At 37.5% G+C, this 22,867-nt stretch overlaps 1 protein-coding gene across 5 annotated transcripts in view; it reads right to left on the reverse strand.

Moving 5' to 3' along the window:
• Positions 1–1,983: 1,983 nt before the first annotated feature.
• Positions 1,984–22,867, reverse strand: part of CDK1 (cyclin dependent kinase 1) — a 65,475-nt gene continuing 44,591 nt past the window's right edge. Inside the window, exons 1-8 of one of the 5 annotated variants that reach the window (XM_081569066.1) lie at positions 16,170–16,326; positions 13,536–13,597; positions 11,314–11,470; positions 10,414–10,537; positions 8,184–8,354; positions 6,869–7,032; positions 6,616–6,757; positions 1,984–4,384 (exon numbers count right to left, since the gene is read on the reverse strand). In XM_081569066.1, coding sequence (XP_081425192.1) covers positions 4,286–4,384; positions 6,616–6,757; positions 6,869–7,032; positions 8,184–8,354; positions 10,414–10,537; positions 11,314–11,470; positions 13,536–13,572 — 894 coding nt within the window. In that variant the 5' untranslated portion in view covers positions 13,573–13,597; positions 16,170–16,326 and the 3' untranslated portion in view covers positions 1,984–4,285. The other 4 variants (XM_081569064.1, XM_081569065.1, XM_081569067.1 and 1 more) reach the window with 4 other exon arrangements.

Below are 22,867 nucleotides of genomic sequence, written 5' to 3' on the forward strand. Positions count from 1 at the left end.
CTGAGCTGGGAGGGAACTCTTTGTCATCTGGGCTGCACTGGCTTTACTATTTGCCAGCCTTCTTGAGTTCTTTCTTCTTAAACTTTAGAAACTAAATACATGTTCCATCAATTTATCTTGGGAATCAACACAATACCATCAAAAGAGAACATTGTGAAGTCAGAAAGCTCCGAAGTCCTTGCTTCTGCTTTTAACTAGCTTTGCAACTTTTGGCAAATTACTTAAGCTCTATGAATCTTAGTTTCACTGTCTCTAAGATGAAGATGCCCACTCCCTTACAAGACTGCTGGGAAAAACAGGAAGTGTATGTGAAGCACAGTGGCTGCTCACCAGAGATGTTCAGTTGTTGTTGAACGGAAGGTACCATAACCTATGAGCAACCTTAAAGGCCTGAGATTAGTCTAGCACTTGAGGTTCTAGACAGAGGGCTATGGGGATGAAAGAACAGGACATGGCCCCAGCCCTCAGTAAGGGAGAAAATAAAAGTGCTATGAGTAATGTAAGAAAAAAGTGGGAGACTTCAGAGGAGAAAGGAATTACCATGTACCGGGAACTTGACCCATATTCCCCATCTAGTGAACCTTGTAATGCCATTTAACAGATTTAAGCACTAATTACTGTGACAGAAAAATAGCTAACTGCCCAATTTTTGCAATGTATTGAAGAGAACATTAGAGGATCCTGACAAAGAGACATGTACTATATCTATATGTGTATGTCTGTATGTGTGTGGCCGCCCTGTCTGCATCCCTCATAACAATTTTACAATCCTACTTATGTATTTATATAAATAAATGCCATTTATTAGCTCCATTGTACAGTTAAGGAAATAGATTGAGAGACTCTGAGTGACTTATCCAAAGCCACAGACAGAAGTGGCAGAACTGGGAACCAAGCCCTAACATGGCTCTAAAACTGTAATCTTTACATTACACCGTTCACTCTTCTCAGTTCTCAATGACAATGTAAGATTTAGGTTTAAATTCCAATTCAACTTCTACATGTATGCTGACTCTGGGTCAGTTTCTCCATCTGCACCATGCTTCCTCTAGTAAAAAGATGAGTAGGTTTCTGTTCAGTTCTCTAGATTGCTGAGAACTACCCATGCAGTGATTCTCACAGCGGTCACCACCTGGAAACTTACTAAGAAAGTGTATTCATGGCTATGCAGGACCTACTGAATCATTCTGGGGATGCACAAGAAATCTCTTAACAAGCTCTCCAGATCCTAATTCAAGTTTGAAAACCAGTATTCAGTATTCTAAGGAAAACCATAATATTTCAGTATTCTAAGGAATGCAGGTATTGATACCATTTTCCCTTCTCAACAAACAAGTCTATGACTCTCAATACATTTCTTCTAAAGTTTGTAAAGCATCTTAGAAACTGAATATTCAAACTACTAAATAAATATTCAAATATTCAGTATGGGACTGAAAAGGTCTACTCTTGCTTACAATTATATTTAACATCACCCCGTTCTCCAAAGGTCAAAAGTTACAACCCTTGTCAGTACCATTACAGTCCCACCTGAGCCATTTCCTAGATGCTATTTTTAAGTCAGAAGTTTCTCCCTCTTCAGGGACTTTCACACTTTATCCCTCCATCCTTTGCTTTCTCTTTAGTCATTCAACACTCTATCCATCTTGCCCCAGACCTATTTAAACAATGCCCACTACTCTCTTAACTCTATAGCACACAAACATATCTAAATATCTCTATTCTGTCCACAAAATGCAAAATAATCCTAGGGTCCTAGGAATATGACAACTATTTAAATAGGGATGGGGCTGAAGTTGACCTGTTATTAAGTACAGTTTGCTAGAAGCACTAATGTAGAAGTATATTCCACCAAGAACTTTCAAGTTTCCTTTCTTTACTAATTGAAAATTATTTTACTGTTAATCCAAGTCCCCAAAAGACCTTTTATTTATTCTAAAACACTATCATTTTTTCTTAAACATTTAATTCACACAGGCCATGTCCACATATAAATTAATGATTTTATTATACATTATGTATTAACTTCTTTGCATCATTACTGCCTTTATATTTTATGTTTAACAACAACAACAAATCCTTCTCTAAAGCCTACAGACAATAAGATAGAGCATTAGTCACAGTATATGGAAGTCTCCTTTTGGTGATAAAATACACAAACCTCTCCCCTCACCAGAGAACTTTGTACAGCCTAAAACAGAAATAGAACAAGTTAGAGATAATGCAAGATAACATAAAACTTTCAGACAACTAAAACTAGGTGTTGTTCCAAAGTTGTTAAAGTCACCACCAACTGGTGGTAACTGGCTGCATCACAGTCATCTTGGGGGACTTTAAACTGTTCAGGGTAGGACAAGAGTTAGTCTCAGGTGTTTCTAGCACAGAACAGATTTAAGAGCTACTGACCCAGAGACAAGATCCATTTTAAAATCAATCAGAAGCGCCACAGCACAAGCCAATTTAAAAATATGCATGAGATGAGGACCCAATTCAGTGGCTTTTCAACTAGGCACTGAAGCTGACATAAACACTTTACTTAGGACTACACAGGGAGCTGGAGCAGAACAAAAAGTATGTCTCCTTACAGCAACTGATGGCAGGGTTCTTGCATCTCATTTCCCTGGTCCACCAAGTAGGTTCTAAACTGATGAATTACTGACTTTTCAAACAGTTAGACTGCACAGAACAACAGCAGTGAGCATGCAGGCTGCTGCTACCAAATCCACAAGGCCCCAAACATTGGTGACACCAGTGCATCTACATATTAAAACAGAAGGACCAAGAAATAATTATATAAGACACACTGATAGTTTTGTGGGGACAGAGGGGTAGGGGTATCAGTTATCAATGCTGATTCTACACTGCTAAAGGTCTGTAATGCACAATTGAAAAGTAGACCCATTTCAGTACTTCAGACAGTCTGCAGATACTCCATTTCACCATCTCAATTAACTCTTTTGTGTGACCTTTCACTTACCAAATTCCCACCATGAAATCTCTCAACAGTGTGACCTCAAACGACTTCCGTCTCCAGTTGTATTCCCTTACTGCAGGCTGGCTTCCACCAAAAGACCTAGAAGAAGGCCACCAAACCTCTCACCTTATGCCCTGTTGCCAAAGAAAGTGACCCATACTTTCTCCTCAAGTGAAAAAATTCGAAGACAACAAGATTAGGTAGCTCACCCATTACATACTCAATCAACTGGATCAGCCACACAAGAAGGCTCACTCCGGCCATGGGTAACCAGCATGAAAAACAGAGCATATGGGCAGCCAATAGAGAGATGTACACTAAAAATGATAAAAATTATTTTTAGAGACATTTCTCTCGGCTATAACAAACAATCTAAATTAGGCTACTTACAGGTAAAAATCACAATGAGCAGCATTATTAAACAATTCCAAAAGCTAGTGATCTTGGCTAAATAATTATACATTAGAACCTTCTAAGAAGGCTGCTAATAATAATAAACTAAACTATGTCAAAATTTGCAGAGAGTCTTAGTCAGACTTGAAAGCCAAGATAAGCAACTCCTTTGTTTGGTTATTACCTCTGACCAAAGCACAAGAATTCACTCAGACAAATAACTTTCATAGCCTACCTAAAAATAGGATAGCTCATAAATTTTCTAAACTGTTCTTTCCTGCTGTGGACAGCCCTTGATCTCTGACTGTAAAACTTAGCAAGCTTTGGCATACACTAATGTTAGTTTTACAAGTTACTAAAAACCTCTATAAATTAAGCATCATCTCTCAAATTTGGATAGTTCTCTCATTCTGAATGCCTAAACCTTTAGGTCACAAATTGAAATACCAGTAGAAAAATATTCATCTTTAGGCAGATTGTATAGTTACCACATGGCAAGAAACTGACAAGAAAATTTAAACAGAGTATAAAAATACTTCAAAGCATTATGAACTTTGAACTTAGCACATTTTTCTAAATTTTAGTACTTCCAACAAAAAAAGAAGACTGGGGTAGCATTTTAGATGGTTTAAACTAACTCAAAAATTTCCTGATTCCTGACATCAATACTAGATTTATATAGTTTTATTATAGTAACAAACAGCGGTTACAGTGGGATCTACAAACATATACAGAATTATTATATTTAAATTCATATAGAACAGTATTTACATTTTTAAGTTACTTTTGAAATCAGAAGATGAAGTACAGATTAAGTTTTACAACAAAGAAAAGAAAAATACACAAGGCAAAAACAGAGATGAACAGTAAAAGTACAATTATCTGTTCTTGACACAACACAGGGAAACTGTCTGAAAGTTACATCTTCTTAATTTGACTGTCCAAATCATTAAAGTATGGATGTTTCAGTGCCATTTTGCCAGAAATTCGTTTGGCAGGATCATAGATTAACATTTTCTGTGTGAGGAAAAGATTTTTAAAAAGGTTATTTATTTAAGAAGTGGAAAAAAAAAAATCCCCCAAAAGCCTTACTTTTCTACCAATAAGCCATACGCTAGTAATTTTAAAGAAAAACTACTAAATGAACATTACCATTAGTTTAACACCAAACCACATAAATGTTTTACCTCACCCTCTAGCTCTAAAATGATCTATTGTTTAAATCACAAATATCTTGATAACCTTTTTTGCTATAAATTACAGTTTAAGACACAAGCATTCACGGATAACTTTAAAACCAAGGCATAAATTTAAGAAAAATTATCTAGTTAATTATATTTACCTTGAGAATTAAAAGTCCCTCTGAGTTATTTACAACATTCCTGAAATCGTGGTAATTAACTATAGAGGTTTATAATGTAGCTTTCAGCAAGTTTCTAATAAAAACAAAACCAGCAGTGCAATTTGCTATAAACATAGTTAAAATGAGTCACTAAATGAACTATGGTCAGAAAACCTAGTATTAAAGTTTATTTACACATCAGCAGAAAAGTTTGAATAAAGTTACAATGTATCTTAAATAAATCTTAAAACTAAATCAATAAGCCAACCTAGAGATCCTTTTACTACCTTATTACTATTTAAGCTCTTATTCTATAGCTAGCACTCTACTAAGTGCTTTGTTCTTTTCACATTACTTAATCCTGACAACAAAAGGTAGGAATTAGTCCCACTTTACAAATGAGAACACTGAGGCTCAAAGAGGTTAAGGAACTTGCCCAAGTTCATAGACCTTAAGGGTGAGAAAGATGAAATTTGAAACCAAGACTAACATATGGTTTACAGCGGTAATTAGCAACCTGGTGATTATCAACCTGGTGAGACTGCCCCTAATGGGATATTTGGCAATGTGTAGATACATTTGGGGTTGTCACAACTGGGATGAAAATGTGTTAATGGCATCTACAGGACACAGAAATGGGATGCTGTTAAGTATCTTAACGATGTGCAGGACTGCCTCCAGCAGCAAAAAATGATCCAGTCCAAAATGTCAATACTGGCTAGACTAAGGAACCGTGATTGACAGCATGATTTTCATTTGGTTAACTAAAGTGACATTCTTTGAAATGTTCAAGAATCCCAGACTGGGCCAGGAATACAGAGGGCCTTTTACATCACATCATCAATACTGATGCACAAAATATCTGAGTGGTAGTAAAGGACCCTGGACTGCACTGTAAGCATTTGGGAAATCTGAGCTTGAGTTGGTGGCATGATTATAACATGTGAAAGAGGCCCAAGTGTCAATTAGAACATGTGTATGATGATACAGCAATAGATTTTTTTCCTTTGTTTAGTAATCTACCAAAATTTCTTTTTTGGAATTACATTACCTGAGATTCATAAGATTTAGTTGCTTCTAACACCTCAGTATTTAAATACTGTTCTAAAATAAATTTCCTGAGGCAGGTCTAGGACAATTTATTTTTTATCCTAACAAATTATTTTTTGTCTTATTTTTAAAGAACACAGCTGTTTAGTTGGAACAGCAACGTAATAGAGGCGAAAGGTTTTTTTAAAAATATTTATTTATTTGGCTGTGCCGGGCCTTAGTTGTGACACACCAGATCTTTTGTTGCAGCACGTGGGATCTCGTTCCTTGACCAGGGGTCGAACCCTGGCCCTATGCACTGGGAGCTTGGAGTCTTAGCCACTGGGCCACCAGGGAAAACCCGAGGCAAAGGTTTTAAGAACTACATTCATCCCTTTGCTAACCTATCTGATGTGGAAATGAGGCACAAGGTGAGAAATGGAAATTCATGCAGCAAAGGCTTTAATAACTGAAAATATGAAAAAATAAGGAAGATACCTGTGTCTAAACTAAAAACCCAGTAAATACCAAGACAAAAAAGCTGGAAAGTAGGGCCACAGCGTTATTATTAACCCTGTCCTCTCCTTCAGAGTATACGATTAAAAACAAATCAACAAGGACAACCAAAAAATGTCAAATTCTCTTCTCAAAACCACTAGTGTTTTTCACATCTAAAATGGAACTAGTAATGTGCTCGCTTCAGCAGCACATATACTAAAATGGAGCTAGTAATATAATAAACATAACAGACATAACAGTTATGTGTCTAGCTCAACAAATGTTGGTTTTATTCTTATTTCCTAGGTAAAGATAGAATTAAGTACATTCAGAACTAATTATCCATGGTGTGAAAACCAATATAAAGGACATTCCTTACCGAGAGCAGATCCAAGCCATTTTCATCCAAGTTTTTGACATGGGATGCTAAGCTTCCTGGTTTCCACTTGGGAAATGTATTCTTGTAGTCCTGTAAAGATTCCACTTCTGGCCACACTTCATTATTGGGAGTGCCCAAAGCTCTAAAAAGCCAGAGCAAAACAAAAACTTACAAGTTAAAGCATCAACATAATTCTTATTATCTACATGTTAATTTTAAAGTTCTTAACAGCTCAAGTGTAAACCAAAAATACCTGAAAATTCTGAAGAGTTGATCAATTTCTGAATCCCCATGAAAGAGTGGTTTCTTAGTTGCTAATTCAGCAAATATGGTACCTATACTCCAAATGTCCACTGGAGTTGAGTAGCGAGCTGACCCCAGCAATACTTCTGGAGATCTATACCAGAGTGTCACTACCTATTACAAAGAAAATGCCTTACTTGGAATAAATGTGGCACATTAAATTACCTAAATGTAAACATTTATATTAGGACTGTCCTTTAGAATGCTGCATGACTGTCTCTGATAGTGTTTAAAAGTCAATTAACTATACACAATACTAAATGTTAGATAAATACTTCGTTTGTAAGTTATATTCACTAAGAAGGAAAAGATAAAAGCATACCAAGTCTTTTCAAATCAGTAAAACGCAAGGATCAAAACAGTCAAGACAGCCTTCACTTAAAAACAAAAGCACAATGATACTGGATTTGGGTTGACACTATACTGTACAAGTGCGTGCATCGCTTGCATGCTAAAATCACAACCAAGGCAAACAGCTTATTAGTGGTCTAGCACCAATCTACTATTTTAGCATATCTAATTTATCACAATGGAGGGCAACAGCATCTATTTAAACCAATGGAAACCAAATAATATATAGTTACAGATCCATGGGGAAAATTATAAAAAGGAATGATTGAAAAGGAGCCAAGACGTCTGACCAGAGGTGCACTGTTACAAGTTTTGATCTAGAGGAAGTCTTTGAGCACAAGGGTAGACAACACCACAGAAGACAAGGTTTCCCAATAATCCTTAACCATGATTCAGCATTCCCTTTCCCTCCAGAAACAGCAAACAAAAAGCCAAGGCATCAATATAACAGGGACGAAACTTGGTTATATTTACAAGCTTCTAAAAGCATCTGAAATAGTTGTACTTAATCAACAAAACCTTTTAACTAGTCTTTTTCAAGCCAGGATCCAAACAGGAAACAGAAATCACATGTAATTTGAACAGGGAACGTTTACTATACAGGATTAGTAACTGTAACTGAGGATTGTAATAATGGAAGACTGACTTGTAAGAATAAAGGACTCCTTCCTGCAATGCCTCTCTAGCACCCTCTACTGTCAAAGCATAACATCCCAGCATCTGGCAAAGGAAAACCACTCAAAAGTTCCAGATTCATTTTCACATAGCAGACAATGAAGGGTTACTTTGGACTAGAGAGGCAATAAACTGATACTGGCACAGAATGGAAATCTTTCTGAGTATTTTTTTCTTGTCTTAAAGAATACAGAAAACAATCCCTCAATCACACATAACAAAAGTACCAAAAAACATACCTCATGCGTATATACTCTAATAGGTATTCCAAAAGCTCTGGCAAGGCCAAAATCTGCCAGTTTAATTGTTCCTTTATCATCAATCAATAGATTTTGAGGTTTTAAGTCTCTGTGGAGAACTCTTCTAGAGTGACAAAACACAATCCCTTGTAGGATTTGGTACAAATAACTCTGAAAGAAGGAAATATAAATTAGAAACTTAACCATATGATGGAATGCTTTTCTAAATAATCTTGGTAGGCTACTTTCAAAGACATAAGAAATTATAATGCAGAGAAATAAACAATTTACCAAAAAAGTTCTCAGGCCACTTGAGACTAACAGGAAGTATCTGGGGGGTGAGAAGCCCATTTATACCAAGTATTATGTTTGTACAACTATGACAAAGATATTCACCTTATGGGCACATCTATAGGCACTCATTTCGTTTTCTTTTACTTATTCTGGTCCCTAATTCTTAATAAGGCAATTTTCTATATAGAAAGTTTCTTAAACTTTTGTTTTATATACTTATAGCAACTCTAGTTCTGTCCCGAGTAAGTTTAGTCTTTTCCACTTCTATCTTTTATCTTTATATATTCATTTCCTCTTTGGAAACACTGGTCACAAATTAAAAAAAAAAACAAAACAATATTATGACTGTATTTAAATAGATATAATTATGGCAAAACGCTGTTTAGCAGTTCAGAGAAGTGTTTTGTAAGATATTTGTTGTCAACACAATGTAATTGACATTTGAAGCAACATGGGTACTACAGAAATATAAAATAATTATAGTATTGACTATAAAGTTCAATACTATAAAATACATAAAACAAATCAGTTGGAACAACTGGCTAGCCATTTGGAAAAAAAATTAAGAACCCTACTTCTTACATCAAAATAAACCTTTGATCCATCTAGAATTTAAGACAAAAGGAGGAATGGTAATCTAGTGAAACCACTAGAAAAACACTGTCATGTACTGTTCTAATACATGTGATCTTTGCATGAGGAAGACTTAAATAAGACATAAAAATCTCCAAAATTCATGTACCAAGTACAAGTATGTTAAATTATAAAAATAACTAATGGTATATACACACCATTAACAAAAGACCAAAAAAAAGGAATAAAAGAACTATTATCAACACATTATCAATAAGAGGTTCTTACAAACCAGTGAAAAAAGTATCCTAACAGAATCATCAGTGAAAAATAAAATATGTATAGTGTTTATAAAATGGCTAAGAAATGAAAAATGTTAAACAAAAGGCAAAATGATGTTAATGTCTTTTTCACATAGTATTGTCATCAAAAAGACTAATCAAAACAAGTTTTGACAGTGATGTGCTAAAAAAAATATATACACCATGATGTTGGTCTAATTTTTTAGAGGGTTAACTGGTACTATCAAGATTTTAAGTGTAAATAAACATCTTCAACCCACTGATTTCAGTGGTGAGACTCCTATAAAGATACACAGAAAGATATAAAGATATTCATTGCAGCACTGACCATAAGGACACGAGTCACCAAGCTGGAAGACAACTTCAGTGTCCACCAGTGTGGAACTGGCTTATGCAATTATATCAGACATTAGAAAGATGGGTAGACCTACGTAGACTAACATTTTACACAGTAAAAGGGAAAGTAATGCATATATACTAATATATATAAAATCCCATTTTTATAAAAAGTTTATATATATATACACATACAAAGTTGACATACAAGTATCTCTAAGATTATTAATAAAATAAAGGCTACCTCTGAGGAGTGGTTTGGTAGAGACGGTATAAGGATAATTATTTTAAATTTAAATGAAATTTAATCTCTACAATAAATTAAGCAAAATATATATTCAAATCCAGAATAAAATGAAACTGCCTGCCAGCATCACCCTGTCCCAGGCTTTTGTTCTTTTATTTTACACATATCTGACTGACAAAGAACAGAATATCCTAGCTTCCAACAATACACACTTAGTACTTTTATGTTTTTTCAGGCAGTACTTTTCACTTTACAACCAGAAGCACTATCTAGTAACAAAATGGGAATTGTGAACAACCTAAACTATAGACTATGTGAGAAAAAACAAAATATTCTTTAATGAAACATTCTTTTCTTCCTTGTTCTACTTTCTAACACTTTTTCCAAGCATATTCTCATGAAACACAGGCACTTCTAAAGAGTAGACCCTTTACATTTACAGTGGATAAACACTAACAAAATTAGGCAAGATTCTTACCTTAACCAGTGAAGAATCCATGAACTGACCAGGAGGGATAGAATCCAAGTATTTCTTGAGATCCATGGAAAGGAATTCAAAGATGAGATATAACCTGGAATCCTGCATAAGCACATCTTGAAGACTGAAAAATAAAACAATTATAAATCCTAACATTTTTGATCTCACACAAAATGGCTTCTATAACACTTCATAGTTGCTATTAGAAAAAGCAGGCCATTAGAAATTTCTACAGTAACAAATACATGCTATACTGTTTGGGGAAAGAGGTGGTACCTTCCCTAGTAGTGAAAACTGTAGTATTAAATTAGAATTTGAGAAAGGAACCTCAGGGTAGCAACTGAAAATTAAGTGATATTACAGGTGCTAACTTGGCAAATGGCCTGTATTTCAGAAGAATATTTGTAGACTGACTGCTTGTTGCTTAGAGCTTGTCTTTCCATTGAGGCAAATTATAGAAATAAACTTTTTAAAGTATTATCTAATCTTACCAGTTGTTCACCATCTCAAGCCCCCAAAATGCAATTAAATCCTAACTTTCACCTGACCTAGCTACCTATCTCAGGTCGCTGATTAAGGAGTCCTTAAAGACCAGAGCTCTCAGAGTTGGAACAGTGACAAAGTTTTGTGAAAAAAAGACTTCCTTGTCTCCCTTGACCAGTTTATCCTGATTTTCCAGCCAGCACTACTAATCTCTATCATCAAGCCCCTCTAACTCTGTTCCTGCTTTAAAAGCCCATGTTTTTCTATGCCCAGCGTTCTCAATGAACAAAAACAGTAGGGTTCTATTCCACTCAGAAAGGTTCGATCAGAAATTAAGCAACTGTAAAAATTTTCACAATGAAATTCACATGTGAAATAGATGCAGAAAATGATTCAAATTCAGACATTATACCATACCTGACTATATTTGGATGACGAAGCTCTTTTAATAGAGATATTTCCCGAATTGCAGTACTAGGAACCCCTTCCTCTTCACTTTCTAGTCTGATTTTCTTCATGGCTACCACTTGACCTGTAGTTTTGTGTCTACCCTTATATACAACTCCATAGGTACCTGAAATAGACAAAGTCTATGTGACATCCTCCACAAACTAAAAAAATTTTTTTAAAGATGATTGAATTCCATAAGGTGTCACATGATAGAAACATCTGCTGTGGCCACAAAGGAAGCATCTCATTCATAATTATACTCTCATCACTTTTGAAAGAAAAGAGGCTAATTACAACCTAACCTATCTGCAGTTTAGAAAATCCATAGTCATCACAGGTTCCCCATACAATTCAAATTACCAGTTATTTTCCAGCACATTTTAGAGAAAAAGGATCGTTTGCAAATTGGAATGTATGTCCTGTCAAATATCCTACCCAAGGTAGGCATAAAATAAATGCAGGAAGCCTCACATCCATTTGGAAGTTGAGAATATGGATTCTGATATATGGGCTTTAGATAATGAGCAACAATTTCAATATAAGGAATCCTGGGGTGGTTGGGCGCACCAAACAGAAAAGGCAATAAGGGAGCTGGACTAGTCAGCTAAAAACAAGTTCATATGCATGATATGCTGAATCCCCCAGGTAAGTGTTTAAGCTGGGGTTGGACAATTTAAGGGAGGTCTTGACTCCCTTAATTATATGAAAATTTTCTTAAATAGTTTTACTATTTTTTCTATGACATCAGTGTAACTTCAAAAGTGATTAGGAGGGACTTATATCTAGGGAAGTCCACTTTATAGTTTTTTAAGAGATTCTCCAAAACTAGTTCAAAACAGGCTAAGAACCACTAACAAATAAATGATCTACTTGTTTGATCAGAATATTAAGGATGGTTTGCTCAGTGATGAACTGATGCTATATAAACTGTCCCAATTTTTTTTAAAATAGAGAAAGTCTATCTAATTGTCTATGTCATGGTGTCATTTTAAAAACGGAAGTTGACATAAAATCCATTGTATATTATTTTGACTAAATTTGGAGTAATTGTGCTTTGGGTAACCAATTGATCTGGGAATCCCCTGATGGTCTGGTGGTTAGGACTCTGCGCTTTCACTGCTGAGTGCCTGGGTTCAACCCCTGATTCAAGGAACTAAAATCCCACAAGTCGTGTTGTGAGGTCAAAAAAAATAAAGGAGAACTGATCTTATTCGATCTTCACCACCATCCTTCGTGGGTGAATCTTCTGTACACTTAAAATCTGTACATTTTTCAGATGCAAATTATACTTGCATTAAACACAAAAGTAGGTAAGCCAGAAGCACCCTCATCCAGCACACTGTTAAGACAGACTCAGGAAGATCAGTCATTTGCATAATATAGTCAAAGAAGTAGTTAATGGTGAATTCAAACTTTTTTTTAAGTATTCTTACCTCTCACTCAAGTGTACAACATTCACCTGGTCCTAAAATTTACTCATAATAGCCACTGATTAACTTATAGTGAACACTCAACATATACTGAATTGAGTTTCAGACATCCCAAGTGCTCTTTGTCTCTCCTGACTCTTTTTGAATCATTGCCACTTTTCACTGAACTACTGGAACAGAGCTCTAGTTAAACAGAGCATAGTCATTTCACTGGTTGATTACCAAAAATCATTTGTGAGATGCAAGGCATGCACTTTGAAATGAACTAAGCATTATAAAATTTAAAAAAACTCAATGTCAAGGGGGAAAAGATAAGAGGACTATTTTAATCAGAAGACATTAAGCACCAAATGAAATACATGACCCTGACTAGAACTTCAGAGAGTATATGCAGACGTACTTAAAACTAAAGCACATAATTTCACTGCCCTAACACTCTCCTCAACACACCTACAAAATAGCAATAGTGTTTTTTTAAAAATATATAGATATATTGCTTTAAGTGTTTAGTATTAGAAGAATGTAAGATTATTGGAGGGGTGCTGTTAGGGAGACATGTCAGAATAATTTCAATTCTCTTGAAAGGTTAACTAATTTTTTTTGCTTATGCTATTATCTAGAGAACATATGTATTAATGCACTAATGTACTGTTAGATACTTTAAAAACTGAATTTGAATATTTACATATCTTTATGTCAAAGATGTCAAATCATTAAATCATTTTTTAAAAATCCTTTTATATTATTAAAATCACTCACCTTCTCCAATTTTCTCTATTTTGGTATAGTCTTCCATAGTTAATCAGTGGATATGGTAGATCCTAAAATGAGAAGAAAAGCTTATATGATTACATGCCACTAATTCAAAGGGTGCTTTTAAGTTATTGATGAAATATTACAAGAATTTCCCATCGTGCCTACAGCAGTATTAACTTTCCATAATAGGACTTCCCTCATGGTGCAGTGGATAGGAATCCACCTGCCAATGAAGGGAACACAGGTTCAATCCTTGGTCCAGAAAGATTCCACATGCCATGGGGCAACTAAGCCCAAGCGTCACAACTACTGAAGCCTGTGCACCTAGCTGATGCACTGCAACAAAGAGTAGCACCCACTTGCCTCAACTAGAGAAAGTCACTTGTGGCAATGAATATCCAGTGCAGCCAAATATAAATACATTTTAAAAAAATTTTCCATAATATTAGCTATTCTATTAAAACAATATTTACAAGGGGAAGAACTCAAGACTCTCCCACCTTTCTTAGCTTCTGAAACATTGGAAATAATTGTATATCCTATACCTGGAAAACTGGTGTACTAAGTCGCTTCAGTGTCCGACTCTGTGTGATCCTATGGAGGCTGCCAGGCTCCTCTGCCATACGATTCTCCAGGGGAGAATACTGGAGTGGATTGCCATGCCCTCCTCCAAGGTATCTTCCTGACTCAGGGATGCAATCCACTGTCTGTTATGTTTCCTGCATTGGCAGGCAGGTTCTTTACCTCTAGAGCCACCTAGGAGCTTCTTTCAAAATTAACCTTCAAATTCAGACATCAATTTATCCGTCCCAAACAAAACCCTGATGTTCTTTACATAAGACTTCTAAGGCTCATCAATGTGTGCCAGTTATACCCAAATATTTTAACAAAGAATGCTACTTGAATTTGTAGCTTCATGATACTCTTATGAAGTTAATAAACAATTTTTAAAGACATGAGTAGGGAGCTAAAATGTGGTCATACTGCTCAACCATTAGAAAATATTTAAAGCAGCAAAAGTATATTCATTTCAACTTGCTCAAATGACAGTTTTAATCTTTCTCTTGTTGTCAGGAGTCACATAACACAAACATGATAAAAAACTTTCAAGATACCTTTTGTAAAGTAGGAAATATCACTAAGCACTCTAAAAGAAAATGGGCAATTCCACACATAAAGTCTATTTTAATTATACCCCATGCAATGTCAAGAACAAAGAATGTCCATATACTTGAATCACAAAAAAGTGGTTTAAAAAAAAAAGCTGAAATGACAACCAGATACTCAGGACTTCCTGGTAAGTTTGCCACGGAAACATTAACTTCAGAAGCCCACACCATCGTTTTATATAACTGATAAAATCATATATAAAGGTCACTGAACCTTAAGTTATATTGACCTTTAAGTTATATTCCTCACATTCTTTTTCAAAATCATTCCAGACATATGCAGAGATAAACGTTTTTAAATAAACAAAACTGCACTACACTGGCCATCTTAAAAATGTTCAATTTTACAAATGGCAATGGATTAGGATTAATTATCTTTTCTTCAATATCCAGCTGTAATATGCCCAAATCACAATGAAACTGTGGAGCTTACTTTAAACAAAATGACTGAAAACTAACTCAATTTCAAAGCTGGGTTCAATTACTCTTCCACCTTTTCCTGGTTGCAACTATTTTAAATAAAGGATGTGGCTTCAGAATGCCTTTTGAATGCCTCCTCTATTCCTAGTGGCAGGATGTAAAATACCAATGTCTTCATCCACCCAGAAACCTCCAGATCTTTAGAGAAAGCAAGACCTGCACGTTAAAACTGATTAAAGGATTTTAAAAGACACGTTTCTAACTCTCGGCGTTTCTTATGATTTCCAGTTTTTGCCAATTCCACTGTATGTAACAACCACCAAGCATAAAATAAAATCCAAAAAATCCAAGTTCTCTCGGGATCTATGCCCAGAATAAGTGTTCTTAAAAGCTCCAGGTAGGCTAGGGTCATAGGAGCAGAGAGGCAAGCTGAGAAGGCCCACAAGTTAGTTCTTCCGGTCGGTTTCCTGGGACCACCTGGGATTAGAAGCAGGCGCGAGCACCTGGCCGAGTTGCGGTCTTGCTTTCCACTCCCGGAGGCGAGGCTAGGAGCTGCAGGGCCGAGCCTGGCACTCCACAAGCGCTAGGCGTAGGCGAACGAAGGCGCAAATCTGCCTTCCATCAACCCCCGAAAGCCTCCTCAGCCGCCCGCGACCCCAGATTGCAATTCAGAGGCCAAAGCACTGCCAGCCCTGCCGGAGCAATCCTGCCCGGGCTGGGCTCCCCCAACCCTCCTACTGAAGCCAGGGTTGGGGTCGCTCCACGCGCAGGCCGGGGGCTTCCGGTTAAGGCCGGGCCTGGCGGTATGCAGCACCCCACTGCCCAGAGCCCAGCCTCCCAACTATCACCTGCTTCATTAATACTCCCCCTCCAAGGTCCGCGAGCCGGCCCTTCCGAGTCGACACCCCATAGACAAGACCCTGACCCCACCAACGCTACCCGGCTTATAGCCCGCGGCGAAAGCTGCGGCGGCTACCTCGTCGGCGACGCTCTTCCCTAACTTCCAAGCGCCAGCTTTGGAGCTAAGTGCGAGCAGTTTCAAACTCACCGCGCTAAAGAGTCATGGATTCACCAATCAGATAGCCCGTAGACTTTTAAAGGAGCCAATCAGAGCCTAGCTGCCCTTAACGCTGGGCTTCCCGGCTGGGTAGAGCGCGAAAGGTGGAGGAAACGGCGGCTGGAGAAAAAGCAGAAGGGCGGGCGCCAACTGAGTCTGAGCGCAAGCGCTTTCCACGATACGGTCGTCCTATTGTTTCTAGTCATAAGAAATCTACTGTTCTCTCTGGGTTTTTTTTTCTCTCCCAATATTGACACAATAAAAATTTGAGGTATTCAGATAGTTCATCACAAAAGTTGTACCCCACGTAATCCAGATCCCATTACTTTCATTTCTGATACTTAAAGCTAGTGTATATTTATGCTTTTCTAAATTAATGAATCTCAGTCTGGGCCAAAGGAGCATGATTCTGCATGTCCCAAGGGGAAGATCCCGCATGCTCAACTTAAGACTCAAGGCAGCCAAAAAACAAAATAAATAAACTTTGTTTTAATAGAAAGAGGTAGAAAGAGGTAATAGAAAACTAGGAAAGATGTCCTCAAAAGGGTAAAGAAACTTTTTATATATATATACATATATATGAATATGAGTTAGATACATTTTTGTCACATTTCACACACATATACGGCTGTGCTATGTTTTCGCCTCACTTTTTTAATTTCAATTTTTTAATCTATGTAACATTTTAGTTAAAAATTAAAAAACAAAATTTTTCTTTTCTTAAAGGTTAAAATATTCTCACATCAGAATTTTAAATGTTCTTGAAATCACAAAAATTCACACTTCTTTGAGAGAAGAAAAAGATCTAAATTACATTTTAAATAATCCAGTATCCCCAAACTCTTTCATTGCCCTCTACCATATCCTAAAGAGATTTCTGCCCTTGAACATCATTCTTAAGTCTTCAAGAAAATAAAAAAGTAAAATAGAACTGGGGATAGTAAGAGTCTTTCCACTGACTGCATTGGGATCTGGAACAAATATTGATTACCATGCCCTCTACAACTATGTATTTGATGATCCAGATTAGGCTAAGAAATGGAATAAGTTTATCACATGGCCCCTATGTGGCACAAACACTCAACCTTGGCAATTTTGTGCTCCTAGGTGACAGAATATTTTGAATTCATAGTATAAGTGGGAGATTTGGGAAATCTTGTCCTGAACATAATAACTTTTAAAATTTATTTTTAAAATCTCAAATTCACATTTTAAATGAAAACTGCCTTAAATTGCCTTAAATAAAATGAAAACTGTGTTCTAGAGAAGACTATTCTCTGCTAGTTTAGGGTACTAATTTTAAAGAATAAATATATATAGCTTTCTCTCTGAGAAGCCTAAGCAAAGGATTTAATTTATATCATCTAAAAACAGCTAGTAATTCATTATATACATTTGACATTCAGCATAAAGAAGACCACAAGCTTCCATACTTTGATGCTAGATTTTTATTTAAATTTAACTCAGTTATCTTTTGCTATTTTTGCGGCTTGTTTTTGTTTGTTTTTAGTTATCTTTTAAAGTTTCAGGTGGGGTGAAGTAAAGTGAAAGTCACTCAGTCATGTTCGACTCTTTGTGACCCCATGGACTATACAGTTCATGGAATTCTCCAGGCCAGATTACTGGAGTGGGTAGCCTTTCCCTTCTCCAGGGAATCTTCCCAACCCAGGGATCGAACCCAGATCTCCCGCACTGAGGGAGGGGGAATCTTTACCAGCTGAGCCACAAGGGTTCAGGGGTTATTCTAAATTTAGGCTCTCATCTTGGCAAATACAATTTACTGTTCATTGGGTCAACTTCTATGCGGTGTCACAAAAATAAGTCAGGCATTTTCCTGGTTTAGATGTTGGGAGTGGGAGAACACAACCATTACTTGTAACTTGCTTCTGGCACTTACGCTGTAACTTATGCTCTAAGGTGACATGAGAACATAGAGGAGGAAACTACTAATTCAAACAGAGGATGTGACATTTGAAGAAATATGGAAATGACATTCTCCAGGAACACTGGAGAAGGACTGGTGAGGCGGGCCTTCCAAGCAGAAGAAGTTGTATGAGTAAAGCCCTGAAGCCTGCCCATATAACTCAGGGGGCCTTGATCAGAGGGTAGAGGGCCTCTTAGGTGTTAAGCAGGGAAGGGAATTTGGAGTCAGAATCTAAAAGAGCCCTGAATGCTCTTCTGAGAGGCTGCTCAGAAGAAGTTCAGCTTTGCAACAGTCTTTTAGAACTAGGGGACTTTCTTGGTGGTTCATTGGTTGACTCCCTGTTTCCACTGCAAGAGGCGCAGGTTTGATCCCTGGTCAGGGAACTAAGGTCCCACATGCCACAGGGAGGGACCAAAAAAGTAAAAATTTTAAAATGTATATAAAGTGGCATGGGGAAAAAAAAAAAACTGAAACAAAGAGGATAAGAAGGCATATGCTCCCCAAACTTTCACATTCATATTTTGGTGACCTCCATTTAGAAGAGGGGGTGTGCAGAGATCCACTGGCATTGCACAGAAGTTTTGTTTGGCTTTGTTTTGAGATACAAGTGTTGCTATGGACGGAATTATGTTTCTCCTCACCCCCACCCCCTTCATCTGTGCATTGCAGCCCTCTGGTGTTAACACACCTCTAAATATGGTGTTATTTAAAATGGGCCCTTGGGAGAGTAATTACATTTAAATAAGATCATGTGAGTGGAGAGCTCGCTGTGGGATGAGCATTCTTATAAGAAGGGACACCAAAGACCTCAATCACACTCTTTCCTCTCCGTGAGGACGCAGAACAAGACGCCATCTGCAAAGCAGGAAGAGAGTTCTCACCAGATCCCACCCTGCCAACACTGTGATCCAGCCTCCAGAATGGTGTGGAAATAAATTTCTGTTGTTTATCCCACCCAGTCTGTGGTATTTTGTTATGGAAGCCCAAGCTAACAGGAGCATTTTTTCAGATAAAAACGTTTGAGAAACATTTGCTTATAAATACATAAAATACCTGGAAGGAGATGCAAGAAACTAATAACAACGTGCCTGTGTGGAGTTGAAGAGTGCCCGGGGCACAGAGATGGGAGGAAGGCTTTGGAGCTTTGGAATTTTGAACCATTTGGGTGTGTTACCTAGCCCAGAAATGACTAAATGGATAAATGGATGAATGGATGAAGAAATGCACGTACGAGGAAATGAATCTTGCCAAGGCCTCTTTTGCTACAGGATAAAATTCAGAGTAGTTTTTAAAAAACATATCCAAAAGGAAAAGACTGTTCCTTTTCATTAATTCAGAAAGTAAAATAGAAGAAAAAGTAAGACACACAGTTTTGAAACTTTTTTTTTTTTATTTCTTGGCCATGCTGCACAGCATGTGGGATCTTAATTCCCTGACCAGGGATCCAACCCATACCCCCTCCATTGGAAGAATGGAGAGTTAACCACTAGACCACCAGGAAGTCTCCCACCACCCGGAAGTCTCCCACCACCCTTTTTTTTCCCCCTTGGAAAGGTCCCAAGACCTTTTAATCATGACAGAAAACACTGAATTATCATGGCTGTTTCTCAGTTAGGCATTTCTCTGATAATAAAAGTAATGTGTTTTTTGGAAGTGTTAGATACCACTCACCCTAAACTACCTGTATCTTCAATTTAGCATCTCCTGAGCTGAATCTCAACAGTGTTCATGGACAGGTCACTGGACAGGTGGGGAAGTGTGACTAACTGGGAATTGAAGTAGGAAAAAAACAGCAGCGTGAACAAATGGTGTTTAAAATATCTTGTTATACATTTTACAAAGACATGACCATGTGAACACCTCTCTCAGAGCCCAAAAGGGGCTGTGCAAAGGCAGGATCCTGACACATAAGTTTCATGAGCTTCATGGCGAATTGAACTCTGAAAATGGCAAGCACTTTCATACATATTTAGAGCCAGAAGAAACTATCAGGGCTGTTGTTTTAGCTGAATATCTGAGATTCTTTTACTAATTTGAATGAATTAGTAATGTCTCTTAAATTTTATCACAATACCGTTAATACCAATTATAGGGCTTTCTGCCAGAGCTAAAAATTTATAGTGAGAAGTAATTCTTTAAATCATTCTCTTTGAAAAGTCACTTCAATAAACCAGGGCAGTGGATTGTAACTATATCTCTAATCAGTAAGTTAAGGGAATAATGTAAAAGTCCCTTTTCTAGTGGTGTGAATGAAATGAGGTTCTATTTTAACTAAATAAACTGTCATCTGGACTGATACAGACCTGCGATATCATACCATGAAATATTCTGCTTCATGCAAAATGTTTACTATAACTGGAAAGTTTCTAAGGCCAAAGTTAGAGAAACATCCTTTTACTGCTAAGATGTTATGAAAAATAATTTACTCTATCCTTCAAAATGAGATTAGGCACTTGAGAGCCTTGTAGTGCCCGAGGCTTTCCTCTCCACCATGAACATTAGTTGTTTGGCTCTTGGCTGTGCATCAGTTTCTACCAGTGATGTGAGAGTGAAATATGACAGCAAACCAAACTCTATCGGCTCCACTCACCAAATATTTGAATTTCTTCAGTTTATAGTGCATTATTTGGTGGCAACCAAAGACGCAGAGATGAATAAGACATCTATTCTCATTGAGCGTGACAGTTCTGTTCAGTTCAGTCGCTCAGTCACGTCTGACTCTTTGCGACTCCATGAGATGCAGCACGCCAGGCATCCCTGTCTAACACCAACTCCCGGAGCCTACCCAAACTCATGTCCACTGAGTCGGTGATATCATCCAAACATCTGATCCTCTGTCGTCCTCTTCTCCTGCCTTCAATCTTTCCCAGCAACAGGGTCTTTTCAAATGAGTCAGCTCTTCGCATGAGGTGGCCAAAGTATTGGAGTTTCAGCTTCAACATCAGACCTTCCAATGAACACTGAGGACTGATCTCCTTTAGGATGGATTGATTGGATCTCCTTGCAGTCCAAGGGACTCTCAAGAGTCTTCTCCAACACCACAGTTCAAAAGCATCAATTCTGCGGCGCTCAGCTTTCTTCACCGTCCAACTCTCACATCCATACATGACCACTGGAAAAACCATAGCCTTGACTAGACGGACTTTTGTTGGCAAAATAATGTCTCTGCTTTTAAATATGCTATCTAGGTTGGTCAGAACCTTCCTTCCAAGGAGTAAGCGTCTTTTAATTTCATGGCTGCAATCACCATCTGCAGTGATTTTGGAGCCCCAAAAATAAAGTCTGACACTGTTTCCACTGCTTCCCCATCTATTTGCCATGAAGTAATGGGACCAGATGCCATGATCTTAGTTTTCTGAAAGTTGAGCTTTAAGCCAACTTTTTCACTCTCCTCTTTCACTTTCATCAAGAGGCTCTTTAGTTCTTCTTCACTTTCTGCCATAAGGGTGGTGTCATCTGCATATCTGAGGTTATTGATATTTCTCCCAGCAATCTTGATTCTAGCTTGTGTTTCTTCCAGCCCAGTGTTTCTCACAATGTACTCTGCATATAAGTTAAATAAGCAGGGTGACAATATACAGCCTTGAGGTACTCCTTTTCCTATTTGGAACCAGTCTGTTGTTCCATGTCTAGTTCTAACTGTTGCTTCCTGACCTGCATACAGGTTTCTCAAGAGACAAGTCAGATGGTCTGGTATTCCCATCTCTTTCAGAATTTTCCACAGTTTATTGTGATCCACACAGTCAACGGCTTTGGCATAGTAAAGCAGAAATAGATGTTTTTCTGGAACTCTCTTGCTTTTTCGATGATCCAGCGGATATTGGTAATTTGATCTCTGGTTCCTCTGCCTTTTCTAAAACCAGCTTGAACATCTGCAAGTTCACAGTTCACATATTGCTGAAGCCTGGCTTGGAGAATTTTGAGCATTACTTTACTAGCATGTCAGATGAGTGCAATTGTGCGGTAGTTAGAGCATTCTTTGGCATTGCCTTTCTTTGGGATTGTGGCCACTGCTGAGTTTTCCAAATTTGCTGACATATCGAGTGCAGCACTTTAACAGCATCATCTTTCAGGATTTGAAATAGCTCAACTGGAATTCCATCACCTCCACTAGCTTTGTTCATAGTGATGCTTTCTGAGGCCCACTTGACTTCACATTCCAGGATGTCTGGCTCTAGGTGAGTGATCACACCATTGTGGTTATCTGGGTCGTGAAGATCTTTTTTGTACAGTTCTTCTGTGTATTCTTGCCACCTCTTCTTAATAGCTTCTGCTTCTGTTAGGTCCATACCATTTCTGTCCTTTATCGAGCCTATCTTTGCATGAAATGTTCCCTTGGTATCTCTAATTTTCTTGAAGAGATCTCTAGTCTTTCCCAATCTGTTGTTTTCCTCTATTTCTTTGCATTGATCGCTGAGGAAGGCTTTCTTATCTCTCCTTGCTATTCTTTGGAACTCTGCATTCAGATGGGAATATCTTTCCTTTTCACTTGTCTTCTCTTCCCAGCTATCTGTAAGGCCTCCTCAGACAGCCATTTTGCTTTTTTGCATTTCTTTTCCATGGGGATGGTCTTGATCCCTGTCTCCTGTACAATGTCACAAACCTCTGTCCATAGTTCATCAGGCACTCTGTCTATCAGATCTAGTCCGTTAAATCTATTTGTCATTTCTACTGTATACTCATAAGGGATTTGATTTAGGTCATAACTGAATGGACTAGTGGTTTTCCCTACTTTCTTCAATTTAAGTCTGAATTTGGCAATAAG

Source organism: Giraffa tippelskirchi, chromosome 2 (assembly GCF_054371585.1).
Source record: "Giraffa tippelskirchi isolate mGirTip1 chromosome 2, T2T-mGirTip1v1.2.pri, whole genome shotgun sequence".
Taxonomy (NCBI): domain Eukaryota; kingdom Metazoa; phylum Chordata; class Mammalia; order Artiodactyla; family Giraffidae; genus Giraffa; species Giraffa tippelskirchi.